This window comes from Fomitiporia mediterranea (genome assembly GCF_000271605.1).
Source record: "Fomitiporia mediterranea MF3/22 unplaced genomic scaffold FOMMEscaffold_6, whole genome shotgun sequence".
Classification (NCBI taxonomy): Eukaryota; Fungi; Basidiomycota; class Agaricomycetes; order Hymenochaetales; family Hymenochaetaceae; genus Fomitiporia; species Fomitiporia mediterranea.
In genome coordinates this window covers 679,342-701,165 of record NW_006760391.1, presented here as the reverse complement: position 1 = coordinate 701,165, position 21,824 = coordinate 679,342, and the positions used below count along the sequence as shown (strand labels likewise).

The 21,824-nt window shown below is 39.4% G+C and overlaps 3 protein-coding genes across 3 annotated transcripts; 1 reads left to right on the top strand and 2 right to left on the bottom strand.

Annotated features, from left to right (window-relative positions):
* Window positions 1-9,346: 9,346 nt before the first annotated feature.
* On the bottom strand, window positions 9,347-12,969 carry FOMMEDRAFT_155937 (uncharacterized protein; the record flags this gene model as incomplete). The annotated part of the gene is made up of 3 exons (XM_007266266.1): window positions 9,347-10,088; window positions 10,161-11,773; window positions 11,896-12,969. 3 exons carry the CDS (start codon window positions 12,967-12,969, stop codon window positions 9,347-9,349), a joined length of 3,429 nt encoding a protein of 1,142 aa, XP_007266328.1.
* Window positions 12,970-13,409: 440 nt separating this feature from the next.
* FOMMEDRAFT_155936 (uncharacterized protein) lies at window positions 13,410-15,092 on the bottom strand (the record flags this gene model as incomplete). Its single annotated transcript, XM_007266265.1, has 7 exons — window positions 13,410-13,637; window positions 13,721-13,846; window positions 14,078-14,219; window positions 14,263-14,341; window positions 14,385-14,544; window positions 14,904-14,998; window positions 15,050-15,092. The coding sequence occupies 7 exons, from the start codon at window positions 15,090-15,092 to the stop codon at window positions 13,410-13,412; spliced, it is 873 nt and encodes a 290-aa protein (XP_007266327.1).
* Window positions 15,093-19,617: 4,525 nt separating this feature from the next.
* Window positions 19,618-20,919, top strand: FOMMEDRAFT_19911 (uncharacterized protein). Its single transcript, XM_007266264.1, has 7 exons — window positions 19,618-19,660; window positions 19,713-19,980; window positions 20,040-20,056; window positions 20,109-20,181; window positions 20,255-20,539; window positions 20,590-20,837; window positions 20,898-20,919. Exons 1-6 carry the CDS (start codon window positions 19,647-19,649, stop codon window positions 20,770-20,772), a joined length of 840 nt encoding a protein of 279 aa, XP_007266326.1. The 5' UTR covers window positions 19,618-19,646; the 3' UTR covers window positions 20,773-20,837; window positions 20,898-20,919.
* The last annotated feature ends 905 nt before the right edge of the window (window positions 20,920-21,824 follow it).

Below are 21,824 nucleotides of genomic sequence, written 5' to 3'. Positions count from 1 at the left end.
CCAACACTCTGGATCTCAACCTGCATGCACCACTCACACTCGCTGCACGCCATCACCGTGCGTCAATCTTTTCTTTCTTATTGTCACTTTCTAAATCACTCTAAGCCTGTTTCACGGGCGCAGCCTCGACCTCCAAAACCTGCTCGACCTTGCAGTTCAACTTGCAGGGACTGAGCGACGACCAAGGCGTAGTGACGAAGACTACTTTATACAGCCCAAGAACACATTAATCCTCTACTGACGTGAATTCTGCTTGCAGAGGAACGAGGCAGAGGCTGCTAGTGGTGCAGGGATTGGGACCGTAGAAATAATATAATATTCACTATCTTTTTGTATTAAATAATTAAATATAATTACATTTATTAATTATTTGATACAAAATTGTATGCAAAGCAGAAGCAATCTATCCAGATGCTTATAATGACTTGTATATATTGTAAGATAATACTATACTGTCAAAATATAATAAGTATATTTTAACATTATTATTTTGAGAGGTATGTTATAATCACTTATATATCTTGACAATTTGTACAATCATAATTAATATCAGTAATTTTAATAACTATTCTGGATTCTCACTTTACTTGTACTAAATTATAATTAACTTGTGAAAACCACTATCTAAGTTATTATCACTTTTACAAAATTTACAAAAAGTAAAAAATGTACTAGGTTATAATCTAATACAACTGTTAAGACTTTTTCGTGATGTAGAACCCTTAAAACTAAAGGTACAAGAGTGGAGAACTGTAACAGTAAGGAAACTACTCTGTAAATGTCTTTTTCTAACAGTTTAAAATTCTTAAGACTAATGTTAGACTAAGTAGTAAAGTATATAACTTTATATTAATTAATTTACTTTAGTATACTCTTAATCCTAAAGTACTTTACTAGTTAATGTGTTTATTACTAGTTCTAAGTACTTATAATAAATAGAAAAAGTATACAATTCAGATTAATAATAATAAAACTTAACTTAGGAAGACTCTTGTATATAAAGGACTCTCTAGTAGTTAATCTAACAGTTGTTTGTACTTTAATCTTCCTAACAAGGCTTACAACTCTTCTTAATCTAATTCTACTATGTATTTTAAAGTCTTAAATGTACAGACAAATTCTTAACCAATCTTACATCCTTTCAGGTCAACTCCTAATAGAAAAACATTCTTAGGAGCTAGAGAACTAATAAACATCTTAATTAATAATACTAAGAAAAATTAAGCTTGTTATATTTGTAGAGAGATTAGTTACTTTACTAGAGTTTGTCCTTCTTAGTATTAAAGAGTTAGAATGATTCTTAGAGTTATAGAACCTAAGAAAAGGTTTGCTTTTGTAGAAGTAATACAGGAATTAAAGGAAGGGGACTTTATAGATAAAGAATCAGATAAGGAACAGATTAAGGAAGAGGAGTCTTTTGTCAATTCTTAAGTATAGATACTGTATTGTCTAAGAAAGAGCTAGAACAGAGTTATTATCATGTAAATAATTAATACTAGACATCTGAATCAAATATAAACAATTATTGTTTGTATTATAATACTCTAAATAGTAAAGACTCTTATTTCTTTAATAAACCTATTAATTCTAAAGTCTGTAAAGAGGTAGAAAGTGTAAGAATAGTTTTGAATACCCCTTATAAACTTGTAGACTCAGTTTCTCCTAGGAAAGCTTTATACATTTACTCTAGTACTAGAAGACAATCAGATATGTTCTTAACAATTAAAACAGATTATAGACTCATTAATGTGTATACTCTAATTGATTCAGAGTGTACTAGATTATACATAAATATAAGTTTTGTTAAGAACAACAAGTTAACAATATATCCTTTTAAGAATCCTTTCCTAGTTTTTTATACTAATAGTACAAGTAATAATAGAGGTCTTCTAAAAAACTATGTTAAAGTAGAACTCTTGTTAGGAATTGTAAAATACAGTAACTAAGTTTAGAAAAGCTTAACTCAAGACTTAGAACTAAGTAGTTTATATATAAAACTCTATTAGTTACAAGTCTAGAGATTAACCAGATCAACTAGGCTACCTTTGTTGTCCTACTTAGTAAGAACTCTAGCTTAGTATTATAAACCTCTAATCATTACTAATAAGTGATCAAACTATTAGTAGAGAGAGGGGACAGGAAGGAGTAAGTACTAAGTTGGTTAGGAAAAGGTAACAAAACCTAAAGACAAGGTCTTTATCTCTCTAAGGTTAAACACATACTCTAGTACAGTATTACTTAATAACCTTAACTAAAGACAAGTCATTTAGAATGCTTGTATAAAGAAGGGATCTGGAAAGAGTATAGTGTTTAGAGTAAGAAGTATAAAGAAAAAGACTAGAAGAAAACCTGAAGAGATAAAAGGAAAATATTATACTTACTTAAGGAGAAACTATATAGTTAGCTAGGAACACTTTGTATAAAGACAAAGGACTATTAAAGTTAGGAAAGAGTTAGAGCTAATACTTTAAAGCTCTATACTTAAGAAGGACTAGTACTAGTAAAGGAAAGAGAACTAAGAGCTCTAAGGAGAGACTATAGAAAAGTAGTCTTCTTTATACACTTTACTTATACAGATAGGAAAGTAATAAAGTTATAAACATGAGGACAACATAAGGACAACATGAGGAATACATGAGACAATCTAGAACTTTAGTTGTAAGTTCTATGATTGAATACAGAAGTACAAAGATAAGACTAGAAGTTAATAAGGATAATTGTCTTCTAAAACTAAGTCTATTAAAGAAGACTTAGGGAAAGATTTAAAACATTAGTTGTCAGTTCTAGAGTGTATATAAGACAGTCTAGAACATTAGTTGTAAGTTTTAGGGATAGTACAGAAGTACAGTCTTTTATATTACAGAAGTTATAAGGAGTCATTAGAAGTCATAATACTCTACCTTATAAGAAAGTGTATTACAAACTAGTGTATAAGAAGTACAGGTTGAGTCAGACAGAGTCATAAGAAGACTATAGAACAATAGAGAGCTCTACTTTATAAGAAAAGTATTATACAGCTTACACAGTATAACTAGTTAGGAGGACTTATAAGGAGTTGTTAGAAGTATGAGAGGAAGTATAGAAGATATAACAATATAGTAAAGGAGTTATTAGAAGATTAATTTAGAGTACAAGAAGACACAAACTAGTGTTAGCAGATTAATAGAAGACACAAACTAGTATAGTATACAGTCTAAAGGATTAGCTAGCTCTACTTTATAGGAATAATAGTAAAGGGAGTTACTAAAGTTATTAGAGTAACATTACTCTAACAAAAGGTATATAAGGAGGCCAGTTTGGCCCTTAAAAAGATAGTTTTATCAACTTAAGTTACTTAGTACTTGAAAGTACTCTACTACTAGTTTACTAGACTATACTTACAGTTTGACTAAAGTAGGACTCCTCTACCCTCTCACACTACAAGTTTACAAGTCTTACCCTCTATACTCTATTCTGTTACTATTCTTAAGGATTAGAATTAGTAAAGTGAGTATATCTAACAACTCTCTGTTAAAGTACATATAGAGACAATTTGTCTAACAGTTACTATATTAGTATTAAGTAATATCTTTCTAGAATATAATTAGTTAAACAAGTATAATCTAGAGATTAATTAGAGACAAGATATTGTGTCCTTTACTAAATGTCTAAACAGTTGTTTCATGTTCTTAAATAAACTAGAAATGTATTTAAATGTTCTAGAGTACTTAAGGAGAACTAATAATGATTCTACCCTAGTTTTTACAATCCCTTATTATTTTAAAGTATACAAGAATGTATTTAGTAAGGAATCTTTTAAGGAATTACTAGAGTATTAATCTTAGAACTATACTATTAATTTAAAGTCAGATTTTAAGGCTACAGATTGTAAAGTGTACCCTCTAACTCTTAAAGAACAAGATACACTTAAGGATTTTATTTCTGAGAATCTGACTTTAGAAAGGATTTAATATTCAAAGTCTCTTATAGTATTACCTTTCTTCTTTATTAAGAAGGAGGATGGATCTTTAAAACTAATCTAAGATTACAGAAAGCTTAATAAAGGTACTATTAAGAATAAGTACTCTCTACCTTTAATTTAAGAGCTTCTGAATAAGGTCAAAGATTCTAAGTACTTTACAAAGCTTAATGTATACTAGGGATACTATAATATTTGAATCAGAGAGGGTGATGAGTAGAAGGTAGCTTTTAGAATGAATCTAGGATTGTTTAAGTCTATAGTTATGTTCTTTAGTTTTATAAATACCTTTACTAAATTCTAAAGCTTTGTAAACAATATCTTTAGTAAATTAATTAATAAGGAATCAGTTGTTGTCTATCTAAACAATATCCTTATCTATTCTAAAAATATTAAAGAGTATAAATACTTAGTTTAAAGGGTTTTTACAATTCTGTAAGAGAATCACTTGTTCCTTAAACTCTAAAAGTGTGAATTTAAAAGATCTACTACTAAGTATCTTAAACACATTATTAGGAACAATAAGATTCAAATGTATCTGAAGAAAGTAAAGCTTATTAATGAATGGTCAGAACTAAAGAACTTAAAGTAATTATAACAGTTTACTAGTTTCTACAACTAGTATTAAAGATTCATTAAGAACTATAGTAAAATAGTTTGTCTACTTACTAAACTAACTAGAAAGGTTCTATTTACTTAGGGAAATGAGTAAAGAGAGGCTATAGAAGAGCTTAAGAGACAATTAAGCTTACAGTCTGTTCTTACAATTCTAAATAAGTATAATCTCTTTAGAGTAGAAGCTGATTTGTCTAATTACACACTTAGAGCAGTTCTTTCTTAAAAGCAAAATAGTGTATAGTGTTCTATAGTATTCAGATCTTAGTCTCTAAACTCTGTAGAGTAAAATTATAAGATCTATAATAAAGAGATACTTACTATTATTAAAGTTATTAAGGACTGACACTAGTACTTGTTAGGAGTAAGACAAACCTTTAAAGTATAATCTAACTATACTAATTTAACATACTTTAAAGCTTCCTACAAGTTAAACTATAGACAGACTTGCTAGATAATGGAACTAGTAGACTATAACTTTGTTTTAATGTATAAACCTGGAAAAATACTTACAAAAGCAGATACACTGTTTAGAAGTCCTTAATTTAATAAGAGAGAGTATAATAATAAAGATGTTACCTTTATTAAGGATTCCTAGTTAAGAGGAATAGTGTATACAGATAGTAAAGTCATTCTACAAAAGGTTTAGAATACTTAGTAGGAATTATTAGACAAAGGAGAAGAGTACCTAACTAGTATACTTATTAGAAATGACTATATATATAGGAATTCAAAAATATATGTTCTATTAAACCTTATACTAATAGTTCTAAAGGAATATTATGATTCCCTACTTGTAAAACATTCAGAGTATAGGAAGATGCTTGAAATGATCTAGAGAGAGTTCTAGTAGTTACAGATGAGGACAGATACTAAGAAGTATGTTTAAGACTATAATAAATGCTAAAGAACAAAATCCTTGTACACTATAAGACAAAAGGCATTACATTCTTATAATACACTTGTTAGACCTTAGTAAGTAATATCTGTTAATTTAATTAGTGAATTGCCTGAGTCTAAAGGATTTAACACTATTTGTGTTATTATAGATTGTTTCTCTAAGTAAATACATACTCTTTCTACTACTATAAAGGTTATAGTTAAGAGAATAGTTAAACTGTATAGGGATCAAGTCTTTAAACTCTATAAATTACTTAGAAAGATTATACATATATTATCCTCAAACTGATAGTTAAACTGAATGTATTAATTAAGAGATAGAACAGTATCTCTACTTGTATGTTAACTATAAACAGTCAGACTAGGTAGAATAGATTTTTATGACTGAGTTTGTATATAACAATCAAGAACACTCTGTTACAAAGTTCTCTCTGTTCTATGTTAACTCTAGAAGATACTCTATAGGCTTTAGATTAGTTTTAACTAAGACTAGTATATATTTAGTTAAACAATAAGCTAAACATATTAAAGATGTTTAAGAACTTGTAAAGAAAAGCCTGAACCAAGCTACTAAAGTTATAAAGAAGTACTATAATTGTTATTCAGGCCCCTCTATACAGTACAAGCTAGGAGATATAGTGTGTTTATTTAGACTTAAGAAACATAAAGACTACTAGACTTATTAAAAAGTTTAATAACAAGTAGTTTAGTCTTTTTAAAGTTAACTCAAAAGTTAGAGCTAGTACATATAAGCTCAAACTACCTTAGGGATAGTCAATTCACCTAGTGTTTAATAAGATTCTACTTAAACTATATGTTTCTTAAGTCTTTAATATTTAGAAGACTTCTCCTCCTCCTCTCTTAGAACTTGTAAATAATAAGATTAAATATAAAGTTAAGACTATTCTTGACTCTCAACTCTATAAGAGAAAGCTTTAGTTCCTTGTCAAATGGGTAGGATACTAGGAAGCAACTTGGTAGTCTGAAAATAACCTTACTCATACTTAGGATACTGTTAGGAATTTCTACAAAGTCTATCCTAGTACTCTAAAACAACTAAACATTCTAAAAGAATTGTTTAAAGACTTTAACACTTTGTTTAAACAAAATAGTCTCTAGATTTGATTGTCTAGGATGTACAATCTAAGGAGGGAGGTAATATTAGGATTGTAGGATTGGACCTATTTCATTTTCTTTATATCTCTGTCAGTTTTGTGAAAAACTAACATTATTACTAGATTTTCATGATTCTTAATATCTTATTTATTGTTCTACAAAGTTTTATAGAGATTGTATTAGTATTGAGCACAGGAGAGAGCTATAGAGACACAAGGTAGTGTATACAATTATAATACAGTCAATTCATTTCTTGCCTAATATAGTAACTTGTGCCTCTTTTGTATAATAGTCTCTTAGTTTATATTCTTTAATATATAACACTCTGTTAATTCTTCCTAGCCTCTGATACACCTGTTAGCTTTACAATATTTGTTCTTGTTATTTCTTTAATCTTATTCTCAAGTTTCATTCCTTACTTACTCTTGTTATTTAGATATTATAAAAAGTAGCCTGTAAATATAGTAGTTTCTTAGTTTTTTGACTCTTCTTGTATTCCTACTTGTTCTCCTAACATAAATCCTAGCTAGTAGCTTTGGGAATATAGTTGGTTTAAGGGCTGCAAGTCTACATTTACAGTTTGAGAGTACTATCAACCTAGAGAACACATCTCCTCTAACAATTAGACTAGTTTTTAATTTCTAACTATAATAAACATACTTTTGTCTTATTAGTCTTTATATGTTTTACAACTTTAAACTTAGTTTTTAATACTTTCTTAATACTTTTTTTACTTTTTTAATACTTACTTTACTACTAGTAAAGTCTTTAATTATTTTATTTTTTAATATAACATATATAAAATATATATATAATTTAGTTATAATTAATATTTTTATAGATAGTTATAATATTATATATTAAATAATTAACTTTTATTTATTTATTTCCTTTTTATTATAAACTATATTCTAGCTTATATATTAATTATAAGTATTTAAAATACTTCAATATATAGTTTAAAAGTTTATATATTATATATAACTTTATTAAAGAATTTACAAAATGTAACTCTTTTAAAAGTACTTAATTTCTAATTTCTAAAAGTACTTGTTTGTATTATACTATTTTCTTACTATTTTATACTTATACTATATATTTAACTATATGTAAAAAAAAAACAAGACTTGTTTGTATTATATATAGTAAATATAAGGTACTAACTTAAAGTCAAATTTTTAATATAGTAAATAGTTTATACTAAAGTAATAGCTTAAATAAGTCTAATTATTAGTTCTTAAACATTTATAATAGTAGTAAAACACTTGTATATAAGAACTGTTAAAGGTAGAAGATTCTTTTAACAATTCAGTTACTAATTATATAAACTATAATTTCTTACTAAACTATACTTTATAACATTAAGGAATTAATAATAATGTTAGCTTCTTTTAATTTATACAAAACTGTTAATACAATTCTTAAAAGAGTTAACAGTACTAGTACACCTTGTTTTAAGAATAGTAAAACCTGAATTTACTAAAAAAACTCTACAAAACTTTATAAGATTTATATTATATTATAATTTCTAGCTTACTTCTGTCAGTACATTATTAGCTTACTAGTAGACTAAAATTACTATTCTTACTTATAAAATAGACTTTAGAATTTATTAGTATTACTTATACATATTAGTTGTCTTAATAAAATAAATTAGTAGAAACTAGAAAACATAACAGTTAGGTTTTACAGATTGAGAGGTATACTGTATATAATCTTAGACTTATTTTATATTACTCTTACTTTTAATAGTATTAAATAATTATCTGTATGTCTTATACAATATATACTTGTAAATTGTCAAAATAAGACACTCTCTAGGATTAGCAAACTTAGACTGTCTTCAAGGTTTACCTTATATACTAAGAGAGTTCTGATTCCTCTAATCATTCAACATTCTTAAATAGTAACTGTAATTCTATACACAAAGGAATGACTGTCACTTATACAGTAACAGATTTTAGTGTGTTCATACTAAATTTCCTACTGTTTATATTCAAATTTTAAAGCTATACATGTTAATTGTGTAACTACTAACATACTTCATGTAAGTAGAACCTTCTAAGGAGGACTATTAGATTTCTTGAGAATGATGAAACCTGGAGAAATTGAGTAGACACATTTAATGTCAACCAGTTGTATTCTTTGATAGAGTGTTGAAGACAAATATATTATAGCACACATACTGTTCTTTTTTTATCTGCAATATCAAATAGTCATATCTACCTAGTTGAAATTTTGAATACAGTACTCTGTTTAGCTGTAATAGGATACTTTTCATACAGTGTAACACAGTACAGATTGAAAGCATTGAGAAAGCGAATCGAGCAGCATCATATGCAACAAGTACATACATCCTGGTCCTTCCCACAGGGCACAAAGAAGGATGAAAAGAAAAGAGGAAAACATCATGAATGAGAGGGTGAAGGTACAACATAAAACATATCTATGTACACAGTAAGCAACGAAGGCTACATTGTAATGCATTATAATTCGTTCTAAAATGATAAAGCGAGTGAAGGGTAGGGGAAGGGAACAGGAAAACCGGCGTGAAAAGAGTAATCATGCGTACAGAAATACAACTCGAACAAGCGTTATGAAGGCTGGAACAAGAGCAAAGCAATGGATCCGAAACGGGAAAAGAAACTTGGAAATCTACATGACACGTTAGGACAGGGTTAGTAGAGAAATGTTGATGAAAAACGAATGGGAAACGCAGAGTAGGAACTTTGTATGCATAACTTAGATAGTAAAGGATCACAAATGATCAGCACTACCCTCGGCAGCAATGCTGGATTGCGGATTTCTTCGTGGTAGCGGGCTTGTTGTGAAAGGATGAGAAGATCCCACATGTAGAGAATAGTTGTCTCCATTGCCAGGTACCGGGTAGGAAACTTCGAACGTACTCTGTGTGAAGCCTAGAGTCGACAAAGATGACGAAGACAGGGAAGAATGTACAGTAGGATAGGTCACAGAGGCGGGCGCATTGGGTCGAATCGATGAAGGAACTGGCACAGCATGGGATTGTTGATGTTGCCATTGCATCTGTGCAGCACCGAGTGACGCCAGCGGGTCATCTGCATATCCCGACCCATGGTCAACTCGCATCTCTATGTCAGCCTCCTGTGGTTCCTGCCGGTCCCCATCCATGTCAACCTCACCGTGGTCTTTTCCAGACTGATCTTCCCGCTGTACTTCGGATATCTTCCCTTTCCCTTTTCCCCTTCCCTTTGAAATTCGACTTTTAACAGCCTTCTCACGGGACTTCTTCATGTTCCGCTGTTTCTCAGAAGAACCAAAACCCGGCGTTCTGGACTCTCTTCTGCCAGGAGATGCAGAGTTGTCCTCGGACTCGTCAGGATACTCGTCCTCTTCAACAGAGTCTTTATCCACTTCACTCGTCCCGTCGACAGTATGTGCGGATCGTGGCATTTTCGACCGCATTCCCCTGCGGGACACAGTTGGGAAAATACACCGCAAATTTCGCCGTTCACATTGGCTGAAAAAGAAATTCAGCGTTGAATGCAGAATATGGAAGTAGTCAGGATACGCAAAGGGAAGATGTACTCACTTGCAGATTGAAAGGTCTCCACACTTACTAGGACCGCACGCAATCTTCCTATTGCGACAGAAATGACACGCCATCTTTGGAGGGGTTTTCTTCTCTGTCGAAAGCTTCAAGCGTGGGCCGGACCTATTACTTGCTCCGGTTCTATCACCGTCGCGATGTACAAGCCCGGGCAGCGCAAATCGCTGCCCGTGTGATCCACCCTCAGTGGAACCCCAACCCTCACCCTGCTCTTCACTCTTGATACCCTTCTCTTCAAAGTCTTTTCTCGCATCGTCATTCGTTTCTGGGGTCTGATTTACTCCGTCCTCAGCACGGGTGCGTTCCGTAGCATCGTCCTGGTTCGGCGGACCCTTTCCGCTCTGTGGCTGAGGGGCTGGGTTGAGCATCTGATGATAGATCTCACCGCGTTTCTGCATGGGATGTGGTAAAAATCTCATAAGGACTGGGTTGTCGCCACTCCGAGCTCCTGGGGGTGCAGGAGGGACATGTTCAGGATCCGGTTCAGAGTCATCTGTCAGATAGGAACGGCCATCATACGCACTTATGAAACCGCCTCCAAGTCCAGAAACATGAGGTGCGAGATGTCCATCGTGTCGCAATACTGGGATGACATAATGATTCAGGGAGTCTGGTGGCAACACAGGACGACTTGCAGGGTTTGCTGGTGCCACGGACGCATATGTCGTACATACTTGGTGATTACCGTTGCGAGCGAATTCTACTGAAGGTGTGGTTACCTCTTCCGTACTCGTTGGAGATATGGGCGAGACAAGCGGATTTGCGAAAGGAGGTTTTTCTGAAGAATCAGGTGCTAGACAAACTTCGTGGTTCGCCACTGCAGGAGTCCAGTCCTTCCCAATCGGCCCGTTGAAGAACTCCTTGTCGCTCAAGTCGTCGGGCGCAGTGGGAGGCTCGGTTCCTATCACACTATTGTGGGCATCGGTTCCGGTTCCAGTACCTCTGGTGGTTCCTGTCTCACCGTTCTGCCCCTGACTCACTTGCCTAATCTTCTCCATCAAAGGAGAACCCCGTAGAGCACTGTCAAACCTCGTGCTACGGTGGAGGGCATTTCCCTCTCGGATTTCGGCTGGTGGGTCAGACATGTCATGCTGTTGACGGAACGTTTCTGATAAGGAGTGTCTATTGTACTCCTGAGCCTGCGTCCACATCGCATCGTTCAGAGATCCAGTCGCATTTCGAGGCGTTGCAGATCCCTCGGAGGATGATTCACCGCGAAACCTTGAGGAGTCTGGTGCGGCCGAAGAAGAGCGCGTGCTAACGACTGACGGGGTTTCTGCGGAGGAAGCGCCTGCATCCACAGGCAATACGTTCGTGGTCGGAGGTACCGCGACGGTATGACGTCGCTCAAGGGAAGAATGAGGACCGCGGTTTCTTGACTTCGGTTGTTCCGAATCTAATGTGTGAGCACGGGCGGGAATGGGCGGCGGTGGCATCAATGCACTGTGGCCACGATGTACTTGTCCTTGAACGGTTTCCTCTTGTGCTTGGGCAGACTGGAGTAGATTTCCATTGGCTCGAACGTATTGAGACGGGACACTCATTGAGGGAGAAGCCGACTGCATTGTTTGCAAGTGGATGAAGGAACTACTTATCTGAAACTAGTCATCAGCATTTCAGTGCGAAATGCAGTACGCAGACAATGACATGAAAGGAAGGCACCAAGAGTGGTCGGGCTGTACTGGGCACAACGGGGGGGAAAGTAATCTAAGCTCACCTGTTCACCATCCAATTGACCCACTACTGGAGAAGGGTGATGTGGAATGGACGCTTGTACACCAGATGGGCCGTTCGTAGCATCATATTGTTCGAGACGTTCGTGTTGCTGGGATGCCTCCTGTCCTTCCCCACAATACTTCCCGCTCAGCGGGTCGGAATCAGATCGCGCGAAGGACTGTGCAGAGATTGAATTGCAACCACAGCTAGAACCGGAAGCAAATCCAACTCCAGACCGTCGATCGGGAGCCGAGATCGACGCGCTCGGCAAATGAGACCATGCACTAGCATCTGGCATGAAGTCGAAATCTATTCCCGCGGGCGCCGGAAACGTTTCACCCGTTCGTTCAAGTGACCAACCGACCATCTCTTCCTCTGCATGGCAGACGTTGATCCCAGTTCCATTGATCCCAATGGGATTGAAGGAGTAGTCCGCTCCATAGGTAGGAAAGTGAGACGGATCTGTGACACCAGCGGTATTCGACGGAGGAAGGTGTGCATTTTGGAACATTGAGAATGGCTCGTCATGCGCCCAGAGGAGCTCATCAGGTCGTTGGTGATTCGATTGAAGGAACGACATCGAAGATGATGACGGATGCATCTGGGAATACGAGAGTTCGTCAGAAAATTGCGATGATATTGGAGCGTGCCTGTGTACTTCTCCACCCTGATACGTCTGATCTTGAGCGCAGGACAAAACATATGAGTCAGTTCCGACGCCCTGCCGGCCAGGGAGAGTGGCGGACATGCTTCCCTCAGAGGTGGGAGTGGTATTTGAACCTGCAGGAGAATTGCGCATCACCCGTACGTCGTGATCACGAGGCGAAGGTCTTGTGTGGTGATTCCGGGCAGATGGAGAGTCCTGCTCGGGAGCAAGGACAAGTGCGGAGGCAAACGATGACGTCGTTGATTTAGGGACTGACGAAGGAATCGCGCCGAACGATGGATAATAACCGATTGCGTCGTGTACGAAGGTTGTTCCAGTTTGCGATGAGAACTGGTGCGGCAGATGGGAAAAACGGGTCGAAGAAGTCGAGGCAGGATTAGGAACCCGATTAGTTGGAGGGGCCGACATCTTGACGAGAATCGAGTGTCGTTCTCTTAAGCGTATTTAGTCCGTTTATGTGCTTCTTTGATACTGGTAAGTTGGTCGGGTATAAATTGGCCAGAAAGCCGATATATCACTATCAGATCTGAATGCGAATCTGGGTACTGGGTATTAGACGATGAAACTGAAGATACACGCATGAAAGATGGATGGCAATAGAATAGAAGATTTATCGGTCAGGTGGCGCCGCAAGAAACACAATGGGGAAGGTAAGGGACGTCCCATGAAGGCGAATAATATGATAAACTTACCGAGGCGCTTAGGAATGGCAAATAGGCTAATTTGGGAGATTCGATGCAGCGCCGTTGAAAATGGAGGATATGGTAGTATTGGACGAGATGATGTCTCCGTTCAATGCCGACGGATGCCTGATGCTTCTTCTTACCCAAGCTTCGGTGGAATGAGCGTTAAAGGCGGCGAGCGGCTATTTCGGACTGCCAGACGTCAGAAGACGAGTAATCAGGAACTTCAGGTCGCGATAGGCCGTGTTCACTACTCCAGGTATGAAGGGAAGTTAACAAAAGATATAAAGGTGAGGACGCACATGATACGAAGGCATGCGTCGGATTTGTAACGGTCCACACTAGGACAAAGACGGGACCAATAAATGACACGTTTCCGAGTTGGCTCGGCAGCTACGCGGATAGATGAATAACAGATGAAGATTGATCTGTGAGAGCTGAGGCGGAATGGAAGTTAATTGACTAATCAAGCTTACCAGCTGATTGGAAACTATGAGCTGCGCTGTGTGTTGTTGGGGCTTCTTATAAACCTGGGACAATCTGGACCCAGAACTGGTGCGGTTGACAAAAGTGGACTGCCCTCGACTGGGGATGGGGTTCCTCTGAGTCAATGAATGGCACAAATCAGTCAAGCACGAGGGTTGCTAATATGCAAGTCCTTGGGGAGGGGCGACTGGACACGAGAATGTGTGCGAATGCAACAACAATTAAGAGGCAAGGATTGCGGTATTACAAGGAAGAAATCGTGTTGTTAGTTACGTTATAATACGTGCCGGGTAATGGTGATCTGGATTGGGCCACAGATCTGAATTGACGGACAAGAATAAACTCACCAAGGTGACTCGGTGATTCTGCGATGTAGCTTGCTGCTGACTCACAGGGAAGCGTGCAGGCCAAATGTAACGTGCCACGCCAGCGAGAGAATTTCGCCTAGTATTATTGCTGCGGCCCAAGAGCAAGAGGTCAACGCGCATTCTGGTGGAATTTGAAATGAGGCGCGCATCGTAGAGGGACGCACCGAAAACAGAAGCTCGGGTCGGAAGAGAAGCTCAGATAACCAACACGGTGCACAAACGGCACAGCTAAACGACCGAAACCTTTCGGGTCAAGTTAGGACAGCCCTGGTACGAGGGCGCGAACGGAGCAGATATGATTGAGCTCGCAGTTGCGCGACGTCGGGAGTCTGCAGGCAGGGGCACTTGACACTTCTAACAACGTGTATCGCGAAGGCAAGTGTTTCTGGGGATGAAGGGAGTGCGGGTTGAAGGGGAGAGGAGAGGGCATGGACCGGCGGGAATGGCTAGCTTCAGCTCGCGCTTACTTGACCTTTTAGCGCGCCAATCCCCCGGGAGTTTAGTCACTTATGTCACACCTAATTTTATGCACTTATGACAACTCTATCTCTCGGATAATTCCCGAGGATGTTTTTTTCATTTCTGCTTCCGTTTATACATATTTCCGTCACGCATCACGATCAAGCCGGACCGGCCGACTACGTCTAAATTCTCCGTCCGGAAACGTCATCTCTTGTACTTTCGAACAAACGAGCAGCCACGCACACTTCCAGTAGCATCCTCTCAATAGATCGTCATCCAGCGGAAGCAAATTTTCAGTCAACGGAATCTTTTCCTTTCCTGGACTAATTTAATATAATGTCACCCCTGTGCGTCCCTGCGCTCGCGTGACTACAGGCGACTGTCGGACCTGTTTCTTATCGTCGTCCCAATCCAGCTGAGACAGCCTTTGCCAAGGGACTGTGAAGCCGCGTGTATTGTTCCCAAGGGAAGTTGCTGACCTTTATTCACATCTCGTTACTCGGTGCTTCCTGTCCGATTGCCAAGCTTGCATTGGCGAAAAAGCAACGCCAATCGTACCTTTGTCTTGGCGATCTAATGACAAGGAAAATAATAACCAGAATCAGAGGACTCTCCTCGGCAAATACAATATCATACAAGGTCAGGGCGGTTTTCACAAAGCAACACAAGCCACATGGACGACGTATCTCGAAAACAGATATCAAAGGGCGTCCATGTCAATCAATATCTTTCCTTGCTTTCCCATCTGTCGCGTTCGACCCTTACTGTGTGTCCTCAAGTTGCTATGGAACAGCAAGCCTAGCACGCAACTACGATTGAATTTGAAAGAAGTAGATTACGATCTATTATATCCATCCAAGGTTAGCTAGTCCAATTGATACCCACGATTTTATCAACGAGACTATTTTGATCAGTTTCCTACACAGATGAATAGCAATGGATGACTTCCCGTAAGGCTTTCTGACGAGAAAAATACTAAAAACCGTGTCTAAATCATCGGTCCGAAGGGAACCGACTAGTGTACCATAATTTCGGTCAACAACACCCCATGAATAAACTTAAAATCTGTACAGGGGGGGGTACCCCCCCTGTACAAACCTCAAAACTTGAGAAATACGTTCATAATAATATATATGGTAATATAGCCGACGCTTATGACAGTATCCCTGATTGCCTGTCACTTTGTCATCGGAGTTACATCTGTATTTAGTATAATTGATGATCAACATGTTCTCTCAGAACATTTGCCCTTAGCTATAGCATCTATGAATCTTGGTGTTACGGGAAGCAAATTTTGTCTAAATCTATCCTATCTCGCTTATATACAGAGTTTATGAAAATAGGATGCCTTTTTTCTAGCAGAATTCTTACGGGAAGTCATCCAATAAATACCCCAGTCAAAGAGGCAGGGAGAACAAAAAGTAATTGTGTGCGTACATCCCAAGATGAAAAAAAGGGGGGAATAAGAACAATCTTGTCAAACCTTCGGCTAAGTATATACTAATCCGAATATAGTAGAAGCTCCAAGCGGTATAATTTCAAACACTTGATCGTATATGGACTTGTCTGTGCATCTCGTTCTCTCACCTGTGCAACAATTAAGGTACTACAGGAAATCCCTTTTCGCTGCGTTGACCATAATCAATCGATCAATTCGGTAACGTTGCCGTCTCGTTTTTCCACGTCCGCCTGGAACAATGCAGGCATGATTTGTCACAGGGACCAGCATAAAACAAAAAAGTGCGTGCAAGACCTAGTCTAGTTGGCAATCTAACCAAGACCGAACGCCCCGGATCGTGATCGTGCCGACCACCTGTACTTCCGCAGTTATCAGATGGTCGACAGACCGAGTATCTGGCTCAATGCCTCACTGTCATCAATATTCAGAAAACTGAATTACTCAGACTGGAGTGCAGCGTTTTCGCGTCCGTTCCGACACCGATAGCTTACATGCTACATGACCAGTAAGGTATTCGTGCTTCCCAATGAACCATCTAGCTCGAAGCTAGAAAGCAGAGTACTGATTGAAGGAGCTAATTCATGACACGAAGCATTATCATTCACGTATGTAGCACCTAATGGAGCATCCAGTGTCGGAATGTGGTGAACATCCGAATGTTGTCTTAAACACGTATGTTCTGCTATATGGAAACGCGATCAACGAGACAGACGTGGCGGCGGCGGCACGATGTCATTTTGTCAACTTAATCGATCGCGTGGGTTTACTCAAACTCAAGGTTCTAGTCTGTCAATACAACTTCAAAACTCATAATACTTCGCCCGCTTGCCATATATCACAGGGTACAGATTAACGGGCATTTGTATCACTTCGAAACCGGAATGAAGGGAGGAGTGCCGGCTGTACACAGACATCATCTACGTGAGCAATCGTTTGTATACGTGAGTGTTAATATATATATATATATATATTGGATAGGTTGTTACATCACTCGTGGTGTAACGAGGATCAAAACAAAAAGGCACCTTCATAAGCAAACGATAGGGGTGATGAGAGTGACCAATATTATGCATTGTACCAGCCCTCACGAGCTGTGGTCTACTGCTTGTTAAGCAGACATCTATTCGGTAGACGATATAACGTTGCCAACGCCAGTTGTGACATACCTGAAATACCATCGTGGCGCCCTTCAGATGATACCGTAATCCTGTCAAGAAACCCTATCAATCAGGCAAATTCTCCATAGTTGGTTCTATCCCCTTCTTAGCCTAATGGCAGATACTTGATCCAATCACAATGTCTCTTTGATTTATCAAACAACGTACATACTTTTCATGTGAAGACAACAACTGTATATGTTGAAGCCGTGGGGAGGACGCGTGTGAATGTCTAAAGTCTGGTCATATACTCAGCTACCCTTTACAAGAACCAATACTCCAAAGTGAAACTGTCTGTTAAGTGTTAACAGTGCACCAAGCTTCACTGTACCTCTCTCATAGAAAGCGATTTCCGTTCTTTCGCATCAGCACATATGCGTGAAGCTTCATTGAGAGGGGGGGGGATCTAACTGGTGAACGACATGAACTTGAAAGTAGTAGCTCTACAACGGGACATGCCACGGATCTTAATAAAAACCATCGGCCCTCGAGCTTCCTCCAAGTAGTATTGCCACTGTGTCGTGCTATGGACGATGGCGAAAATGACGGTGATTGAAAACTGGTACCTTGGTCTATTTTGACCTGTTCACATAGTACGATTTCCCATTCAGTCAAATGCGACAGTTGCTCAGTAAGTAGGTACATTGGTTAGGCGACGTATTAGCGCACTTCTCGAATGATTACTATTTTCAAGTTGACATAGACTGCTTGTATAATGGTGAAATATTGAACTAGCGTTCTACTGCCAATGCTTCGCGCTGATGACCACTGGTAATTCGCGGGATACAATTGTACGGCATGGGGAAAGAGATAGATTGGGTGAACAACGTAATTGCGGGAACATCTCCGTGAGAACATTGATGTTGATGCAGAGAAGACGCATCCACAATGAGTACCTTGCGCCTATAGACCGACTCCGATTTGTCGTTGACTTCGTAATGCAGTCGTGCTTCTAACACAGTTTTGGTACTGGACATTTGGAGACACCGAAAGGGAATTAGGAATGCTTCTTTGCAGCCCGATAAACAGAACCTAAAGAAGTTTCGCCTACAAGCGCCAAGGCAGTGTGCAACGAGGATACAGTGAGGCTAAGCAGTGAACTGGGAGGCAGTGATAATGGACAAAGCCTGGTGCTTCCGTTTTTGAGAAGGTAGGTCCATCTGGAAGTAAAATAGCCGCAAGAGTGATAAATAACGGGAAGAGCCGAATCCAAATTACGGTAGGCGTAGACTAGTCTAGAAGTTCTGTAGGATCAATGTTGACGATGGGCCTCGATGGCACTGTTTTGTCACGCGAAATGCTACCAGAAGACCTCACAGCGTTCAAGTTACGAGCTCCATGTGCCAAAGAAATAAATGAGTCATGAAACATACGCCACTCCAACATTCATAGACATTGACCAACCCTACAAGGTCCTTTTATCGATTAACGGTACTAGTAGTACGCATGCTCAGGCAGCAATAGCGCCTCCTCTTCTGATGAATTGGATGATCGTCTGCAGTCCCAGAAAGGCCACAGCTGCCTTCAAAGCTTAATTTGCGTGGGAAGGCATTTCCACAGGTGTTGTTTTGCAGCGCATCGAGACACTGAAGGAGAAAATCTTCGCATGGGATCACCCGGACGAAAATATGACACCATGCGAAACGATTGGATTCATTGGAACAATTCACGACTGAATAGTTGTCCGCTGGGAATAAGTACTGGAAAGAGTATTCGCTGTAGAGTGTTCTTACCTTTAGATGTCGTATTATTATCTATCAACTACTGTTCACGTAGAAGCGCAACCATTGATGGGTCGACGACGAAAAATCGATGACTTACGATCATTTGCCATAATCAGTGAAAAACACACGTGTACCGGAGTAGGAATTGAAAAAACCTCCCGGTAAGGTAATGTCCATTTGAACGCAGGAAGGAGAATGAAATATACCCATGGCGGACAAAATGCTTCAACGTACCATACAATAATCATATTAATAGGCGACTTCAATTAATTGGCAGAGACACTTGCAGAAGGGCTTCGGCAATTTAGAGTTAAGATGCCAAGAGTTATGCAAGTCTCTCAAAATTGAAGAGCTGGACTTGCAGAGATCGACATTTAATGCCCATGTCACGTTACTCATGATTTTTGTTGGGTTGTAGTCAGACATTTCTTTATTTCAAACTCCGACGCGTCTGCAAGTGCCAACAAGTGGGTTCGAGCACTTGCAGACACTTGCAGAGAGTTGCACGGATTTACATCTCTATTTGGTATATATTAAGGTACGTCCACTTTGCCGAGCCACCCCAAAATTTTCCAACTGTCCTGCAAGTGCTCCTGCCAATTAATTGAAGTCACCTATTTACAGCTCGACGGGTTTACGTAATAACGATCTAGTCACGTGCATCAAGTGGCAAGCAACGCGTTTCGTAAGTCACGACGCGGGCGACAGCCGCGTGTCTTGTACTACTTTCTTCACGCACACTGACTATGGAGGCAAAACTGTGAGTAATCTCTTTCTGGGGCTAAAATCATCGCGCTCTGAACTTGTCGTAGAAAAGCACTTAAGGTTGTCGAATTGAAGGAGCTTTTGAACGAAGCAAAAGTTCCCATTCCGGCCAAGGCGAACAAACCGGACCTCATTGCAAAGATAATCGACACAGAAGCGGCTAGCTCACTTTTCCAAGTTAAATATGGCGATGCAAGTGGGCGGCCGTCAGGTGCGAGCACGCCTGTTCCCGTAGCAGGGGCAGCACGGACAGTCGTGGAAAAAGGAACAACGGAGGCGCAGCGCGTTGCAGAGCCAGCAAAGGAGTCGAACATCGTGTGTCACGTTGTTCATCTTTGATATTGCACACTAATAGTTCTCTTCTCATATCGTAGCTTGCGCCACCCGAACCGTACGGCTGTTTTCTTTATATATCTGTACGTTCCTGCTCACTCGGATGACAGGTTCGACTGGTCGGCTGGAGCGGAACCATCGGCGGAAACTACTGCGAAATCAACTTCGGTATCTGCTCCAAGCGTGCGTCACTACTGTGGGATACATTTCCACTCTTTATGCGACTAACTTCGTCTTCCATTCTGAATAATGTTAGGTGACTGCAAAGCCATCAAGCTCAAATGCGGCTGCGTCTGCTGCTGCATCCACAGCAAACCCGCAGTCACAGGCTGCGCCATCCCAGTCTCCTGCTGACGAGGATGAAGAAACAAAGAAACGTCAGGCTCGAGCAGAACGCTTTGGCCTCCCTCTCATTGAAAAACCTGTGGCACCGAAGGCGAAGAAATCAGCGAAGGCAGCAGCTAATAAACCAACCATTGCTGCGACAATCGGATCAGGTGCAAAGAAGGCAGCAGTAAACAGTACCGACGTAGTCGAAGAGGTATCTGATTTAGTGCCTTCTCAGAGGTACGAACTGAACAAGTTTGATAGGATCCAGAGAAATTGAAGACGCGTGCCATGAGATTCGGGCTCGTCGATAAAGTGACACCGAATAAATCTGCAGCTTCATCCAATGGCAAAAAGCGGACGGCGCCCGTGGAACAAGTTGATGCAGAGGAGGCAGAACGACGACGTAAACGAGCAGAGCGCTTCGGACTACCTGTGAAGGCCTGACTGATATCCTTACCTCCGCCGGATTCTGTTCTGTTCTCCTGAGCGTGTGTGCTATGTATATATAGGTGAGCTTTTTCCACACTGCACGCCAGCTATTGTATACTGATTCCTTCTCGACATCTCAGATTCGAGTCATATCCCATCCGCTTTATCTTCGAATCTTGCTAATATACTGAGAAGATTGTTTATGTCGATTTTCTCCTTTTTCAAACTGGGTCTGGCTTAAGATCAAAGTTTGGTTTGAAAACAGTTTTGTGGTTAGGTTAAAGACTTCTGTAAAAGGAAAACACTGAGATTCAATCGTCGCATCGACTTCCCCTTCTGCTGAACAGTGATGGCATTCGGGACATGTGTTCAAAATCATTTTGATGCATGGCCTGTGCTCGCGCAGTCAAACAACTCAAATTTGGTTCGGAATGAATTATGTAATCGAATGTACGACCTTCGGTCCTCGTACCCTTGATGTTGTTCTATATTTGCTGCAATTCACCGGTAACAACAAATGTCCTCGACGGAGATCAGTTCTATTGCCCGTATAAACTATTGCACCGGTGTTCGGAGGGCCGTGTTCGGATGCAGATTTGAAGCGAAGCATCAAAGGCACCATGCAGTTTGTGCCAATGGAAAGCACACTGCAATGATGTTCCCTAGTCAACCTCAATGAAAGCGTTGGTGCAAAGTTGTTGGGTATGCCATTGCCGATGTATGTCCTGCTTTTTACATCTCCAGTTTATATCCCACTTCACAATGATTTCCGTGGCCGTGATCTCGGTCCCGCGGCCTCTGAAAATCACGAAACTGTATTACGGCAAGATCAGATCGCCGTCGTCCCGGAAGCTTTCTTCGAGACGAGACCTTGGTTTGTCTTCCGCGTCTCACTCCGCTTCTAACTGCATGATTTCGTATTGAACATCTTTCAACGTAAGACGCCTCAGAATGCTATTAATTACACACTCCTGCCGTAAGTACAGGGTGAGCCTTGAAGCATTGCAGACAGAGCAAACCCAATTTTAGCACACTACGACCAGCATGGAATGCCATGTAGATCACTC

Coding starts and splice junctions, on each gene's coding strand:
- FOMMEDRAFT_19911 (XM_007266264.1), top strand. Junction 20,182..20,254: donor CTTCGGTATCTGCTCCAAGC/GTGCGTCACTAC, acceptor GAATAATGTTAG/GTGACTGCAAAGCCATCAAG. Junction 20,540..20,589: donor GTACCGACGTAGTCGAAGAG/GTATCTGATTTA, acceptor CAAGTTTGATAG/GATCCAGAGAAATTGAAGAC.